The sequence below is a fragment of the Phyllostomus hastatus genome, unplaced genomic scaffold (assembly GCF_019186645.2).
Source record: "Phyllostomus hastatus isolate PE091 unplaced genomic scaffold, TTU_PhHast_1.1 phas_scaffold_78, whole genome shotgun sequence".
Lineage (NCBI taxonomy): Eukaryota > Metazoa > Chordata > Mammalia > Chiroptera > Phyllostomidae > Phyllostomus > Phyllostomus hastatus.
The window spans coordinates 46,227,775-46,243,406 of record NW_025334041.1 but is presented as its reverse complement, the minus strand read 5'-3'; the positions used below and the strand labels follow the sequence as shown (position 1 = coordinate 46,243,406).

The 15,632-nt window shown below is 40.2% G+C and overlaps 1 protein-coding gene and 1 pseudogene across 2 annotated transcripts in view; one reads left to right on the top strand and one right to left on the bottom strand.

Moving 5' to 3' along the window:
• Positions 1–10,194, top strand: part of LOC123812069 — a 77,258-nt pseudogene extending 67,064 nt beyond the window's left edge.
• Positions 1–10,763, bottom strand: part of LHFPL3 (LHFPL tetraspan subfamily member 3) — a 621,367-nt gene extending 610,604 nt beyond the window's left edge. For both annotated transcript variants that reach the window (XM_045828481.1, XM_045828480.1), the window contains exon 1: positions 10,318–10,763. In XM_045828481.1, the coding sequence (XP_045684437.1) occupies positions 10,318–10,741 (424 nt within the window). In that variant the 5' untranslated portion in view covers positions 10,742–10,763. The remainder of the gene's footprint in view (positions 1–10,317) is intronic.
• Between the last annotated feature and the right edge of the window lie 4,869 nt (positions 10,764–15,632).

The window sequence follows — 15,632 nt, the reverse complement described above, 5'->3', positions numbered from 1 at the left end:
AGATTCTGTAACCACCAGTTTATGCTCCTTAATCCCCTCACCTTTTCACATATTCCTCCACACCCTCTACCTATCCAGCAACCATCAAAACTGCTCTCCATATCCATGATTCTGTCTCAGTTCTTCTTGTTTGCTTTTTATATTCAATTGCTGATAGATATGTATTGATTGTCACTTTATTGTTCATAGCTTTGATGTTCTTCTTCTTAAATAATTCCCTTTAACATTTCATATAATAATGATTTGGTGATGATGAACTCTTTTGTTTTTTTCTTGTCTGGGAAGTTCTTTATCTGCCCTTTGACTTTAAATGATAGCTTTGCTGGGTAGAACAATCTTGGCTGTAGGTCCCCGCTTTTCATGACTTTGAAATTTCTTGCCAATCCCTTCTAGCCTGCAAAGTCTCTTTTAAGAAATCAGGTGACAGAATTGTGGGAACTCCCCTGTAGGTAACTAACTTCTCTCTTGCTGCTTTTAATATTCTCCCTTTATCTTTAACCTTTGGCATGTTAATTGTGTCTTAGAGTGGGCCTGTATGCATCTATCTTGTTAGGGACTCTGTGCTTCCTGGCCTTGCATGTCTAGTTCCTTCTCCAAATTAGGGAGGTTTCCTTGCATTATTTTTTCAAATACATTTCCAATTTCTTGCTCTTTCTCTTCTCCTTCTGTCACTCCTATGATGCCAATTTTGGTACATTTGAAGTTGTCCCAGAGGCTCCTTACATTACCATCGTTTTTTGGATTCTTTTTTCTTTTTGTTCTGATTGGTTGTTTTTGCTTCCTTGTGTTCCAATACATTGATTTGATCGTTGGCTTCATTCACTCTACTCTTGATTCTCTGTAAGTTGTTCTTTATTTCAATTAGTGTATATTTCATTTCTGACTGGATGTTTTTTATGCTGTTTAGGTACTCTCTACATTACTTCCGCATCCTTGTAATCAGTGTTTTGAACTCTGTATCTGATGGATGGCCTATTTCCATTTCCTTCATTTCTTTTGATGGAATTTTGATCTGTTCTTTCCTTTGGGCCATGTTTCTTTGTCTCCTCATTTTGGCAACCTCCTTATTTTTGTTTCTATGTATTAGGTAGAACTGCTATGACACCCTGTCTTGGTAGCATGGCCTAATATAGTAGGTGTCCTATAGAATCCAGTGGCACAGCCTCCCCCATTACCCAAGCTGGTACTTGACATGTGCCCTCCATGTGGGCTGAGTACACCCTTCTCTTATAGGTGAGACTTGATTGCTGCTGGCAGGTCAATGAGAAGGATTTACCCAGAATAGTTAGCTTCAAGGACAGGGTGGGACCACTAACCACCAACCTTTGCCCTCTGTTGAGAATCAGCTGTGCAGGGGCAGGGTGGTGGTGCTTCAAAATGGTCTGTAGTTGTCCATTGGGTGAGCAGGGTCTGGGATTTCCTGGGTGGTTCAGGACAATGTCAGCCACTACCTGTGTTCTGCTTGGGGTCACCCAGACTGAGCTACAAACCAATCTGCAGGTGGCTGCTACTTGTGCTGGGCTTGGAGGTTCCAGGTAAAGCCAAGCTATGACCCAAGGTTGGCTGCTGCTAGTTCCAGGCCTGGGGCAACTTAGCAAGAGGTACAGTGGCTGGCGGCCCACTGAAGCTGGCTGTTGCTTGTTTGCAGGAACTAGGAAGATGTGAAACATGAGCTAAAAGAAACCATTCATATGGAAAATGCATTATTATCAGCTTGGGTGAGCCAAAGCCTCAAGAATCACCAGGGTGGGGCAAACCATGTGAGCCAAGTTGATTGATGGAGACTCAGATATGGCACCCACCTGCTACGTCTGTGGCTCTGTTGGATGAGAAAGCTCAGAAAAGGAACAATGGACTGTGCCCATCTTTTTATCTGGGAGATAGCTGTCTCCCGGCTCTTATCTAGATGCCAGACACTTCAGTTCTTCCTCATAAGCCATTGGTGCCTTTCAAGCTGCTTCCCCAGTGCTGGGTCTCAGAAGGAGTGAGTCTGAGTAAGTCTCTGTGTGGGCCCATTAAAAGGATATGCCTGAGAATCCAGTAGTTTGTTACACCAAGTCAATGCCCACCAGTTTTTATTTCCAGAAGTTACATGGCATTTATGTTTCTGGCAGTGGAATCCTAGCTCCTGAGGGGAGATATCCTTCCTGCATTTTTATCCACCACATGTGAATGTGGGACCAGCATGTTCTATGTCTCTCCACCCCTCTGCTCCTCCTACCAATCTGGCTGGATGTGATAAGATTTTATTTATTGTATTTTTATAGCGGGGAAGGGGGAAGAAGAGAGAAACATCAATATGCTTCTTGAGCAACCCCACTGGTGACCTGGCCCACAACCCAGGCATGTGCCCCAATTAGGAATTGAACCAGTGACCCCCTGGTTCACAGGCCAGCAGTCAATCTACTGAGCCATATCAGCCAGGGCTGGATGTGGTTTCTTTAGTTTCATAGTTGTACTTCCATTCAACTTGATTTCTTATGTATATGAGTGACGATTGTTCTATAGTTTAGTTATCATTTTAATATGGTTGTGCAAGGAGGTGAGCCATGTTTACATACACCTGCATCTTGCCCAGAAGTCTTAAATTACTTTTCATAACAGATTTATGTTTAAGTGATCAAATAATTTACCCACTGCTATTTGCTAAAGAAGCCAGGCTCTTATTTTTCATCATGATTATGTTCTTGTTATTGTAAAGAATGAAGGTTAGTTCCTTGGTCTTTCCTCATATCCAATAAAAATTCCAGTTGACTCATAATAGGGAAAAACCACAAAAATTAAAGCTAGTACTGACTCCCAAAGTTCAAATATGTTATGGAAATTACACTTTAATACTCTCCTAGTCTTGCTATTAAGCCCGCAAATTAGAATTTTTCTGAAATAGTCTTTGCTTCACACCAGTGTGTTTTGAAGTTCTTTCTACTCCTCCCCACATAATTTATCTCTTCACATCACACTCAGTTGTGCACTGAATCACATATTGCAAATATATCTATATGCTCTGCCATTTCTTTTTCTAAAATGCATCCAAATTGGAAATGAAGTAGTAAAACTGTCTTTTCACAGATGGCATGATTCTGTATATACAGCACCCCAAAGATTTCACCAAGAACTTACTACAATTGATAAATGAATTCAGCAAAGCAGCAGGATACAAAATTAATATCCAGAAATCAGTTTCATTTTTACATGTCAATAAAGAACCAACAGAAAGAGAAATCAATAAAACAATCCTATTCACAGATGCTTCAAAAGAATAAAATACTTAGGAATAAATCTAACCAAGGATGTAAAAGACCTGTACTCAAAAAATTATAAAACAGTGAAGAAAGAAATTGAAGAAGATACAAATAAGTGGAAGCACATACAGTGTTCATGGATAGGGAGAATTAACATCTTTAAAGTGTCCATACAACCCAAAGCAATCTATAGGTTCAACACAATTCCTATCAAGATTATAATGACATATTTCACAGAACCAGAACAAACATTTCAAAAATTTATGTAGAATCACTAAAGGCCTCCCCTAGCAATAGCAATCCTGAGAAGGAAGAGTAAAGTCAGAGGAATTATGCTACCTAATATCAAACTCTACTAGAAGGCTGTAGTAATCAAAACAGCATGGCACAAGCATAAAAACAGACACATAGATCAATACAACAGGATAGGGAGCCCAGAAATAATCCCACATCTTTATAATCAATTAATATTCAACAGAGGAAACAAGCACATACAATGTGCTAAACAGTTTATTCAATAAATGGTGTTTAGAAAATCGGACAAATACACACAGAAAAATGAATTAGACCACTTTCTTATACCACATACATGAATAAATTCAAAATGGACCAAAGACTTAAATGTTTGACCCAAAATCATAAAAATCCTAGAAGAAAACATAGGCAGCAAAATCTCAGACATTGCTTATAGCAGTTTTTATCAGAATCTCCCCAAGCAAGGGATTCAAAGTAAATAAATGGAACGACATCAAACTAAAATGTTTTTGCATAGCAAAGGAAGCCATCAACAAAATAAAAAGACAACCCAGAGAATGGAGGAACATATTTGTCAATACATCTGATAAGGGGTTAATATCCAAAAATGCATAAAGAACTTATAAAACTCAACATCAAAAAAACAACCCAATTTAAAAATGGCCAAAGGACCTGAATAGACACTTCTCCAAAGAGGACATACAAATGGGAAATAGACATATGAAAAGATACTTAACATCACTAATTATCAGAGAGATGCAAATTAAAACCACAATGAGACACCATCTCACACATGTTAAAATGGCTATCATCAATAAATCAACAAATAACAAGTGCTGGTGAGGATGTGGAGAAAGGGGAACCTTTGTGTACTCTTGGTGAGCATGCAGATGGGTGCAGCCACTGTAGAAAGCAGTATGAAACCTCAAAAAATTAAAAATGGATCTGGGTTTTGACCCAGAGATCCCACTTCTGGGAATATATCTGAAAGAACCCAAAATACTAATTTGAAAGAACATCTTATGTTCATTGCAACATTATTTACAATTGCCAAGATATGGAAGCAACGCAAGTGCCCATCAGTAGATGAATGAATAAAACAGCTGTGGGACATTTACACAATGGAACACTACTTGGCCATAAAAAAGAAGAAACTTTTACCCTTTACAACAGTATGGATGGACCTGGAGAACATTATGCTAAATGAAATAAGCCAGTCAGAGAAAGACAAACACCATATGATTTTACTCATATGTGGAATCTCATGAACAAACTATATTAACAAGGAACATGGGGACAGGATCATAGATTGAGGGCAGGATGACAGCTATTTGATTGTGAGGGTTAGAGGGTGGAAGTATTAAGCAAAAAGAATAAAGGACTCATGGACATGGACAAGAGTGTAGTGATTGCTGGTTGGAGGGGGATATAAGAGGACTAAAATGTAATGTAAAAGAATACAATAAAGATTAAATTAAACAATAAATAAAGAATAAATAAAATTTTTTAAAACAAAATGAAAATGAAAACCATCCTCACTGGGCTACACATTCTTTGCTCTGAATCTAGGGGAATGTTTAAAATGCTCTGGCAGTGGAGAATCACCTCCATGGTCCTTTCATAACTGAACTTAGGGTGGATTAGAAACTCTCTGAAGCAAGATCTTGCCTCTTCATACTGCTCAGCACCAGCCATTGGTAAGAACTGGTGTTGGTCCTGAATGCCAAGTCTGCACTTGAGCAAATCCCAATCTTGTCCCCTTTATGGAGCACCTGCATCATAGCTTTGCACACAACAGGGACACCCATCTGATCAGGCCTGGCAAGCTCCTTGGCAGGACAAAGAAAAGCACATCTGCACAATGCCCAGAAAGAAAAAATGAGAAATTTGTAAAACACATCCTCCTCCGTCTGGATTGCTCCTGAAGGCATATAAGGAAAACCAACCTGGAACAAGGTGCCCGCTCTTATTTTAAAAAAAAAGCCTGATCTTTTGGTTCTTACATAAAAGTTCAATTTTGAATAATGTGATTTTTTTCATGTGAAACTAAATGATAAGGGAAAATTTGCATCATTAAAACCTCCACTTGAGAATAAGCTCATCATGAATTAGGCTTTCAAGTCACAGCCATTGCCACCAAAGCATTTTCGAAATATTCATTTAGTGTGTTTACTACTGATGCCACAAGCCACTGAGAAAGATGAGCACCATGGCTTTCAATTATATGGCATTCACTTTTTACCATGGCATGTGGGAAATTTTTATTTCACTCCTTTCATTCTTTGTCCCATTAATTGTTCAGTTTTAAAAAATTCATTAGCTCAACATACCTACTATGTGCCAGCCATACACATACTACTGTGTGCCAGGATACAGCAGTAATAATAATAATAATAATAATAATAATAATAATACAAGAACAGTAACTAAACCTAAATCTCAAATTCAAATAGTCCTTGCTTACTATATGCTGAGCAGTGTTCTCAGTATATACTTTACCTTGTTTAATTCTTTCTCTTATTGTTATTCTATTACAGTTGTCCCAATTTTTCCCCCTTTACCCTCTCCACCCATCCCCATCCTCATTCCCACAGTCAATTCCCACACTGTTGTCCACATCCGTGGGTCATTTGTATATGTTCTTTGACTACTCCCTTCCTCTTCCTTCCACCATTATCTCCCTCCACCCTTCCCTCTGGTCACTGTCAGTCTGTTCCATGTTTCCATGCCTGTCTTGTACCAATCTCCTGAGGTAAGGACAACAATTAGAAACTGAAGTAGAAGATATTAATTTTTCAGGTCACTGAGTCTGTAAATGTCAGAATCAACATCTTAACATCTTTTTACTCCATTGTCCATTATCTTGACTCTATGCTATATGAAGAAAATCAAACATGGCTTTATGGAACTTTCAGTGTACTGGAGAAGACATACATTAAACAAGCAAACAAACACACAAGCATATCTTATGTCAAACACTGATAGGATATATTAAAATATGCAAAGTGCTATGAAATAGAATTATTTAACATTATAAAGACTAGTTTTGCAAGCTAAAAAATGGAATGATTATTATCTCTGGTAATTATCTCACCTAAATGACAGTTATAAAATTTAAGACAACAAACTGGCTAAAACGAGCTGAGAAAACTAAGGCGGGGAGGCCAGGGAACATGACTAGCAATTCAGCCTTTAACCCCTGCCATAGAGCCTTGCCATTTTTGGTGGCACTTCTTGTTGGTACACTCAGAATGACAAAATATAAGGGATCTGGCAAATGTAACCCCTTCTCCTAACCTTACCCCTTCTGAATAAGGAAATTCAACCTGGTTCAGGTGCCCCTTCTTCACACATGAAAGTGAGTAATCCTTAGCCTTCAACCAAGAAGTACATGGTGAATGGCTTAAAAGACAAACAAACAAACAAAACCCCCTTAATTTCTGCTTTAATGCTTTAGTTTAGTTTTAAAAAAAGATTTCTTTGGCTTATAATGGCTAACACTTGGGCTTCTAGAAATGGCTTATAGTCAGTAAAACAAACAAAACATCCTTATGTGACTTGGAAACAGACTAAAAACACTGTTTAAAGACCAAACTAGGGAAACAGAAAACCAAGTTCCCAGAGTGACAAAATTTCTTCTCATCCTGAGATTTTTTTTTAAAAAATCTGGGCTTTATTACCCTATTTTTCTCTTAGTGTTAGGGAAATCATACAGAAAGAAGAAAAGTCTCTCTTTTCTTCTCAAAAAGTTGTCTCTGTAGATTTGAAAACCTTGCATCTTTGATTTTTGTTATTTATTTTATGTATTATTTTTATGTCCTTAGTCTTTATATCAGGCATGACCCATAAGTATAGGATTATATCCAACAACAGTGTGACTATTAGCTCCTAATTCTATAGTTTCACTCCACTGAGGTCAATAATGATTTAGAGGGGAGAGTGCGAGGAAGAGGGCAGGTGTGCATAATAGCACTGTTAATTACATGTACTTTATACATCTAGACAGAAGAGCAACATCATTTCAAGGTCCAATAAATTACATATTTTTCCCAGTTTATTGTTCAGAATCATAAAAAGAATAATCCTTGATGTGGTATTGCCACAAGAAAATCTCCTGCCTCATCACCTTATTGTATCATTTCATATGGGGTTTTATATTCTACCTGGCTTTAATTGATGATGATACTATATTAAAATGCCTAGATAACTAAATACACAAGTTAATCATTTGACTTTCAATGAGGGTTAAACAGTTTCTAATAAGCAAATGGTACACTAAGTCTCATCTGTCATAGTTAGCACATTACACTTGAGATTGGCCTTGGTGCAGTTAAAAGAATGAAAAATCTTCTTAACATTAAAAAGAAAGTCTAAATGTTAGAAACTAAACTTTGAAAGTAACTTACAATACAGTATGTTAAATATCTTGTTGTGTCATGATACTTAAAAACAAAACCCCCCAAACCACGTTAAATGTAAACATTCTTCAGACCTATCTTCTATATCTCATTCCTTAAAAAATCTGTGAATATAATTGACTCTGATTCTCAATTGCTCCATTGTCATTACCCATTTTAATTCATATACTTCATTAATAAAATTATGTCTTTCTGTGGTTTATCTAGAAATAAAATACCAAATAAATTGCAAATAAAGGCTTTAAAAAGTATGTCTAGAACTTAAAGATCTGTACCACTCCAAAAATGAAGTAAATGCCCCTGTATCTTTTTTGGTACAAAGGTTATCATCACATTTTACACTGACATATAGGAAACATTATAGTATATTTATGCAAAATTTGTGCATATTTTACTACCCCAGAATAAGTTATTTTTGTGTACTCTATTCCAGGATGAGGAAGGAAAATATACTTTAATAGTTTCGGACAGTGTTACCTTCAAAGCTGGTAATTCTTTTATAAAGATAGTTTTCTTTCTTTTTAAAAGAAAAAAACTTTGGTTTAGAGTAAAAAATCTCATTAAAATAAAATATTTAGAACTATGTTTAGAAATATTTAGACCCTGCAAATTACTGTCAGACCTTTGAAAAACAACTGAATTTGAATCAACAGTCTAAATAGGTTATTAAACTTAGAAAAATTAAAATGAGCTGTGCAGGGTCAACTCTTTTTCTAAAGCATCTGTATTCTCAATATCCTATTGTCTTCAAAGTCAAACAGAATTAAGTGTCAAGAACAAACATAATACATTAATTTATTCCAAATCTTATAGTTATACTGCAGTTGAAATGACCATAAGTGTTTACATTATATATAAAAACTGTGTGTGTGTGTGTGTGTGTGTGTGTGTGTGTGTGTGCAGGAGAGTGCCTCAAAAAATTGGGAGTGGAAGGACAGAAGGAAAAGCAAAGAACTCTTACATTTCAGTAGGATAATTATATGTGGGATGAGGGGTCCTCTACTGGTGCTCTTTTCTTGCCTTTCATATGGGGCATGTTCACAGTTCATGGCAAATCAAAATCAGCTCAGACACACTCAATACAAAGCAAATACTTCAATTCTAATTGAGTCTGCTACCAGCTTCTCATTTCTAACTATCAGTATATGATCATGAACCTTATCTCTCCCATCCAGAACCTTTAAGGTCTTAATCATCCTAGAACTCTCTGGTAAACTTGGGGATCAAATCCCTACCCTGGAAAACCTTCCAGAGCATAGGCATAACTACAAAATCTTGAAGGTAATATCTTTAAAATATGAAAACAAATAAAACAAAACACAAATGAGAAAAATTGGCTGCCTGAGATCTGTTCCTCCACACCAGAACATCCATAAAATCCAAAAGACTCTGATAATGCTGGAAAAAAGGGGGTGTCAAGTGCTAGAGAATGGAGTCAGACATAGCAGGCAGGGCACCCAAGGTGTCTGACAGAGAGGGAATCAGCTTCAGGGCAGGTGGAGCAAGCAGTCAGTTTGGGTTTGTGACTCGCCAAAGCCACCAAGAAATGCACCCCATCCTTTCTGGGTTAAGAGTAACTCTGATGCTTAGAAAAAAATACTTTCATATTCTCCAGTCAGCAAAAATCTATCACCAACAGGCAAAGATCAAGCAGAGATACTAATGAAACAGGTTTTGCTCTCAGCCCATCTCCCTAAAGCCACTTCCCCCAAATGAGACCTTGATTCCCTCAAGACCTCTCTCTGTTTAAAGATGGAATGGAAGCACCTCTGCTCTGTCAAGGAAGCAAACTGAAGACCCGACATCGGGAAATTGTTAAGGAACATTCTAAGCTGCATTTTTCTTAAAAGGGTCAAACCCAAAACAATTAGGATGTATTCATTTCCAGATGCATGATAAAATTTTTATAACTGCCTGGTACAGAGGGAAACAATTCTTCTCCAGCCACTACCACCTTCTACAAAGACCAATGACAGAAACTGTCCCAGACAGGGACCGAGCAGGCTGACTCTCCTTCCACTACAACCTCTCCAAATCCGCTTTTCGCCTCGCTGTGTCAGTCCCTCTTTAGTCCTTCAGCACGCGCCCTGAAGCGGCAGCTTCTCCCTGTCTTTAGTTCTGAGTGGACTCGGTGCAGCAACTGCCTGCCTCCAGGGGGTCTCTCTGAGTGGCGTCCCCGCGCTTGGGAGGTTCTCAAAGCCCTGGGACAAGAGGCTTGTGACGGGTCTGGGAAGCCCGGGTTTCCGGCCTCCCAGGACTCCCGCCACCCACACCTCTAAGCTCAAGTGTGTTAAGTTGCTCGGCTTCCCAAGGCGCGCTCAGCCCGGGTCCCTCCCACTCCCGCCCCTTCAGCTCGGACGCCCAGGGGACCCTAGCCTCCGCAGAGGTGAGCGCGCACTCACCGGAGGTGAGCTGCATCCAGGCACAGATCTTGTACACGGTCGCCGTGTTGCAGAAAAAGAAGAGGGTAAAGCAAATGATGCAGGCGATGATGAGCATCATGGAGAGGCCGATGAAGAAGGAGGCGGCTTTGAAGGCGCCCGAGGGCAACGTGGAGAAGTCCGTGAAGCTGCCCCTGCAGGTCAGCTCCCGGGAGAAGCCGTTGCCGATGCAGTAGTGGAAGAGCCCGAAATAGCCGGCTTGCGGGGTGTCCACGCCGTCGCCAATCCAGTAGGGCTGGATGAAGCACACCACGTTGACGATGGCAAAGCAAACGGTGAAGATGGCCCACAGCACGCCGATGGCCCTCGAGTTCCGCACATAGTTGGTGTGGTACAGCTTCGCAGCCTCCTGGGCTGGCAGCATCGCGGCGGCGGCTCCGGGCATTCTCCCCCTCCTTTTCCTTCTCCTCCTCCTCCTCCCGGTTCTCCGCCTCCCCCGCCTCTCCTCGCTCAGGAGACACACTCACGGAGCCTCGCGCTGCAACTCCCCTGCCTCCACCTCAACCCAGCAGCGCCAGTTTCAGAGTCTGCATCCTCGCTCCGGAAGGAGGGCGGGGAAGCTCAGAGCACCCTTCTGGCTCTCCCGCACAGCCTCGCGGGCCCTCTCTGTCCCTCCCTCCTGGCCGGGGCTCCAGCCCTTCTCACTACCCCACCCCTCTTCCCGCCACTGCAGCTGCTGCAGCTGAAGGCGACAAATCCCGAGCGGGGCAGTGTGGCGCTGGAGCTCCGGCACCCCTCCACCTCGCTTCTTGCCTTCTGCCCCTCCCCCTTCGTGCCCGGTTGGCGCCCAAGGCTGCCCCAGGGTGTGGAGGGCCTCCGGGACCCTAGGATGCCCCGCAAGTGGCGGGCAGGCCTGAGCTGGTGAAGGGGAAATCTAAGGAGGGCGCGGGAACACCCACAGGGATCCTGGAGGTGATCCCGGGGATCCCGGTTTGTGTTAGGGGGCAGGAGCGCAAGGCAGAATCTGGGAGCAGTTCAGCTCCGCACAGCAACGTGCTTCGACCTCTGCATCTTTGCAGAGGCACGTGGGTCAGAGTGGCAGGTGCTGGCCAGAGATGCCAGGTAGAGCAGAAGAACTGCCCCCAAGACACTTTCTTGTTACAACCACAACCACAGAACTGCCCCTAGCTAACTTCTCGGTTACCTGAGGTCGACAAGGTGGGGACGGGAGAAGTTGGGCAGGAGCTGGCAGACAATAATGTAAAAGACAAAACTCAAGGGTGGTCTCATATCTGTTCAACTGAACTGGTTGCATGTTTGCGGTTTTCCTTTCTCTGCAGCCAGATGAACTATAGCAGATTCCCTATACATTCCTTTCAGTCAAGTCACTTTCCCCACAAATACTGCCAAAAACAGGACTTCTGGGGCATGTAAAGTGACTGGGTCAGTAAAACAGTTTGAAAACATTGGGTAGTTTGGCCGGTGTTACATTTCTTACACAAACATTCACTGTGCTGGGTGCTAAGGATTCAATAAGCAAGATAGGTGATATCTTGCTTTCCAGCAAGATGATGATTGACTTTACAGGTATTTCTCCCTGACCCACAACCCAAAGCTCCAGGAACCAGAGTGGTTTTCAGAGTAATTTCCCCTGAATTATCCATACATAATACCTTACACTTGCATGTGGCATTGTTGTTTTATACCTGTACTTTGTGCTGTTTCCTTACCTTAATGTTTTCTCTTTCCAGTCTTTCTATTGCTCTGTTAATAGTCCCTGCCTGAAAATTCCATTTCTTTATTTCCATTAGCTACTTTCTTGGTTCTCTCTGATTCTGCTAAAAATAAATAAATAAATAAATAAATAAATAAATGAATAAATAAATAAGAGACACCAGAGACAAAAACATGTAATTCCCACTCAAAACAATGGAACCAAAATGCTTCATAGTAATGGCAGATTTTTGGTAACAAACTCATTTTGAACCATGTGACCACTGAATTCTCTGAGCAGAAAGGAGAGAATTCTGTTAGAATTTGACCCCTAAGTCCATACATAAGCTATAGTTTATTATAATGCATAAAATATATGTAAACTCCTTAACAACATCTTGCCATGATGCCCAATCTGCCCACACTCTTACTAGAGCAGTGAGAGACATGAGATACCAGGTGAAATATGAAATTATCAGGAATGAATAAGAAAGCTTAGAATGGTTTTGTTTGGGGGTTGGGGGTGTATTCAGCTACATAAATGTCTATTATATGGACGAAGGGTCATACTCTAAGTGATAAGACCATCCAGGCCCCTCATCTAATAACCTGAAGATTTGAGATTGTATGGAGAGAGTAGAAAGAGGAATATTGGGCAGACACAATTATGAAGGTGCTGAAACTTGGAAAGAATTTAAAGAGTGAGTGTTGGAATCTTGCATTCAGCTTTTCCCATAGGTATGAAATGTAGGTATTATAGTTCAAGGTCCATTAGGCAGGACTTTGTAAAGAATTAAACAGTGGCATAAGGTATGTAAGTTCAGGCAACTAAAAATTTCTTGCAGGTTGGTTGTAGAGACTCAGAAGGTCTTTAAAAAAATGAAGGCATTTGGGGGAGGTGGGGAGGATGACCTAAATATGAGCTGTCCCAATATAACTCTCACAAGTCTTTAAAAATATAATTCGTGATGATGCATTATTAGTGCATTGGTGGAAGTGAAAGGTCAGAACTTCTTTAGGTTTCATTTGACTTAACTCCTCTGAAGTTGCTGGTAAATCAGAAAATCAGAAGAGTTTTAACATAGAAGGAGGAAGAGAAAAGGTGAGGATCTATGGGGCCATCTGGCAGGCCATGTGTCCCAGGCACAGAGATAGCTTTACAGCACAAATGACAGTAATTTCTAGGGGCTCTCAAATCTCCAAACCAACTTATATGAAGTGATATTTCTTTAAAATCAATGCTTTAAAGAGATCTTACTGTTCCCATGGGGTGGCCAAGATGGAAGTGTGCTAAGAGGGGAAAGGCTGAGAATCAAAAAGCCTACTTTAGACCTCAATGCTTAAATTGCCTTTATAGGACAAAGAAAAGACTGGCAGTGACTCAGATTCAAGTGTTGTGATTCAAAGAGCTTTTCTATTTGAGTCATGACCAAGGAAACCCTTATTTTTAATCTAGGGTTGAAATTGCCTCTGGGTTGTGCTCAGAATCACTATGCCAAGGGGCATACTCAAAGTATCCCCTCTTTTCAAGAGCAACTGTCTAAAGTGATCCCATGGATTTCCCCTTGAGGTGAGGAATCAGTCAGGGATAAACTGAACCCTGACAATGGCCCTTCTTCCTACCTTTATCTTGCCCTGCACCACAACAGATTTCCAGAATGTAGCAGGGTTCCCCAAAACTTGGAATTAGGGATGAGCTAGAACACCTGTAAACTTTTCAGTTGTCATCAACGAAAGCAGATGTCCTACATCTTTCCAAATCCTGCCGCTGCCCATTTCTAACTTTGTCCTCAGCAACCAGAAACCCCAGGGGTAAAACTGTCCCTACCCTTAATCTAAAGCTTAGTCTGGTGCCAGGAGTTCAGACAGCTAAGCATGTGGACAACTAATTACATTAATCAAATAGGATGTGACCAGGAAAGCTGATTTGGGGAGGAGGAAATAATAAAACTAGCCTGATTCACACTAAGAAGTTACTATTGATAGAAAACTATTTTGAAACAATAACATGATTCATATGTGCTAAATAACTGGTAGAATTTTCTGTCATTGACAGCATTGAATTACAATGAATACTCAAATCTCAAACTTCACCGTTAAAAATGTTTTTCTCTTACTGACACAAAGAGTCAGTATTGAGACCCATTCTTTTCCCTCACTGTGTCTGAATAAATATCACGACCATAAAAGAGAACAACAGAAAGTTGGACTGCGAGACACTACTAATAAATTCTGAATGAGTTAAAGGATTAAATGTTTTAATCCCAAACTAATCTGTGATGGCTTGGGAGAGTGTGAAAGCCAGGGAGGGCAAGAAACAGGATCTAGACCCAGCACCATCTCTGCCTAACTGTGAGAGTCTAAGAATCTTAGAGCATGATTTTCTCATCTCAAGAATTATGGTGAGGGACTAAGGTCCCTTTCTTCAGTAAAATTCTATTCTCTTCTACAAAGATTATTCTAGAGTGACTTTGCAAAAAAAAATGACAAAACCCAGTACTTGAAAAAAAATGATGCAAGACCTAACAAAAGATATTAGACTCTGGTGATACAGACATTTTATTTAAAATTGAAAATCCCTACTAAAATCAAATTGTTATAGTATTTTAGGCAATGGGTACTTAGTGGTCCCAGGTGAGTCATTGCTATGACCTTGGGAAATGGAGAGAGATGACTTCTAAAATCTGTTACTTAATTGATTTCTGGGGCTGTCACCAAGGTCAGTATCAGATCCCACTTCAGAATATAAAAATTCTAATAATGAAGCTTTTTTACTTGCCAAGGGTTTTCTTCCATCTTTCCCCCACCTTAGTTTTCTTTTAGGGCTCTTCAGAAACACCTCTTAGTTAATCAGTTACTAGATTAGCAGGGGCAATCAGACAGATCTAGCATTTCAAGGCCCCCTGCAAATCAAGATCAAATAGATCACAGGGCTCTGATTTCTTTGCACCTTAGTCTGTACCCATTTGCAAAGACATGAGAGCTCCACACGTGAAAAGAAAAGGGAAATAGGAATATCAGTCATTCCCCCTTCTTTCCCCCTTTTCTCTGTTTTGAATTGGATTCTGTGTAAATCACTGCTTTTATAGTCCTTTTCCCTTTTCCAGAACCTAGCTAAAAGCATAAGATGTTTTCTCATAAAGCTGATCACCTCCAAAGCATATGCTAGAAGACCATCTCTCTGTTAACCTTGTAAGTCCTTGATGATTTTAAAACAATTCTCTTTGAAAGTAAATAGTGACCTCTATTGAATAAATTACTATGGTAACATGATCATCACTTGAGTCTATATGGGGTGATATTATATTAAAGTTATAAATTTGGTATGTAGATTCTGTTTTCATTAAATGTAGTACTTGATGACCTTTCTGATCTTAAAACAATTCTATTTGCTATTCATCTGAACCTGCTTCATGAAGTTTCCCATTCAAGGTGCACCTTTACTAAAAGTTAAAGCCTTCATTTGGAGCATCTACCCTATTACCTTCATTTGGGGCTCTTATTTGAAACCACTGCCTGGACTGTCTGCTAAAGGCATCTTTATCCACAAAGCTTATCTTTCCTACAATCACTTGAGTGTGCCATACTTCAGCTTCAGCTTTTCTGATAATCTCCTCAAGCCA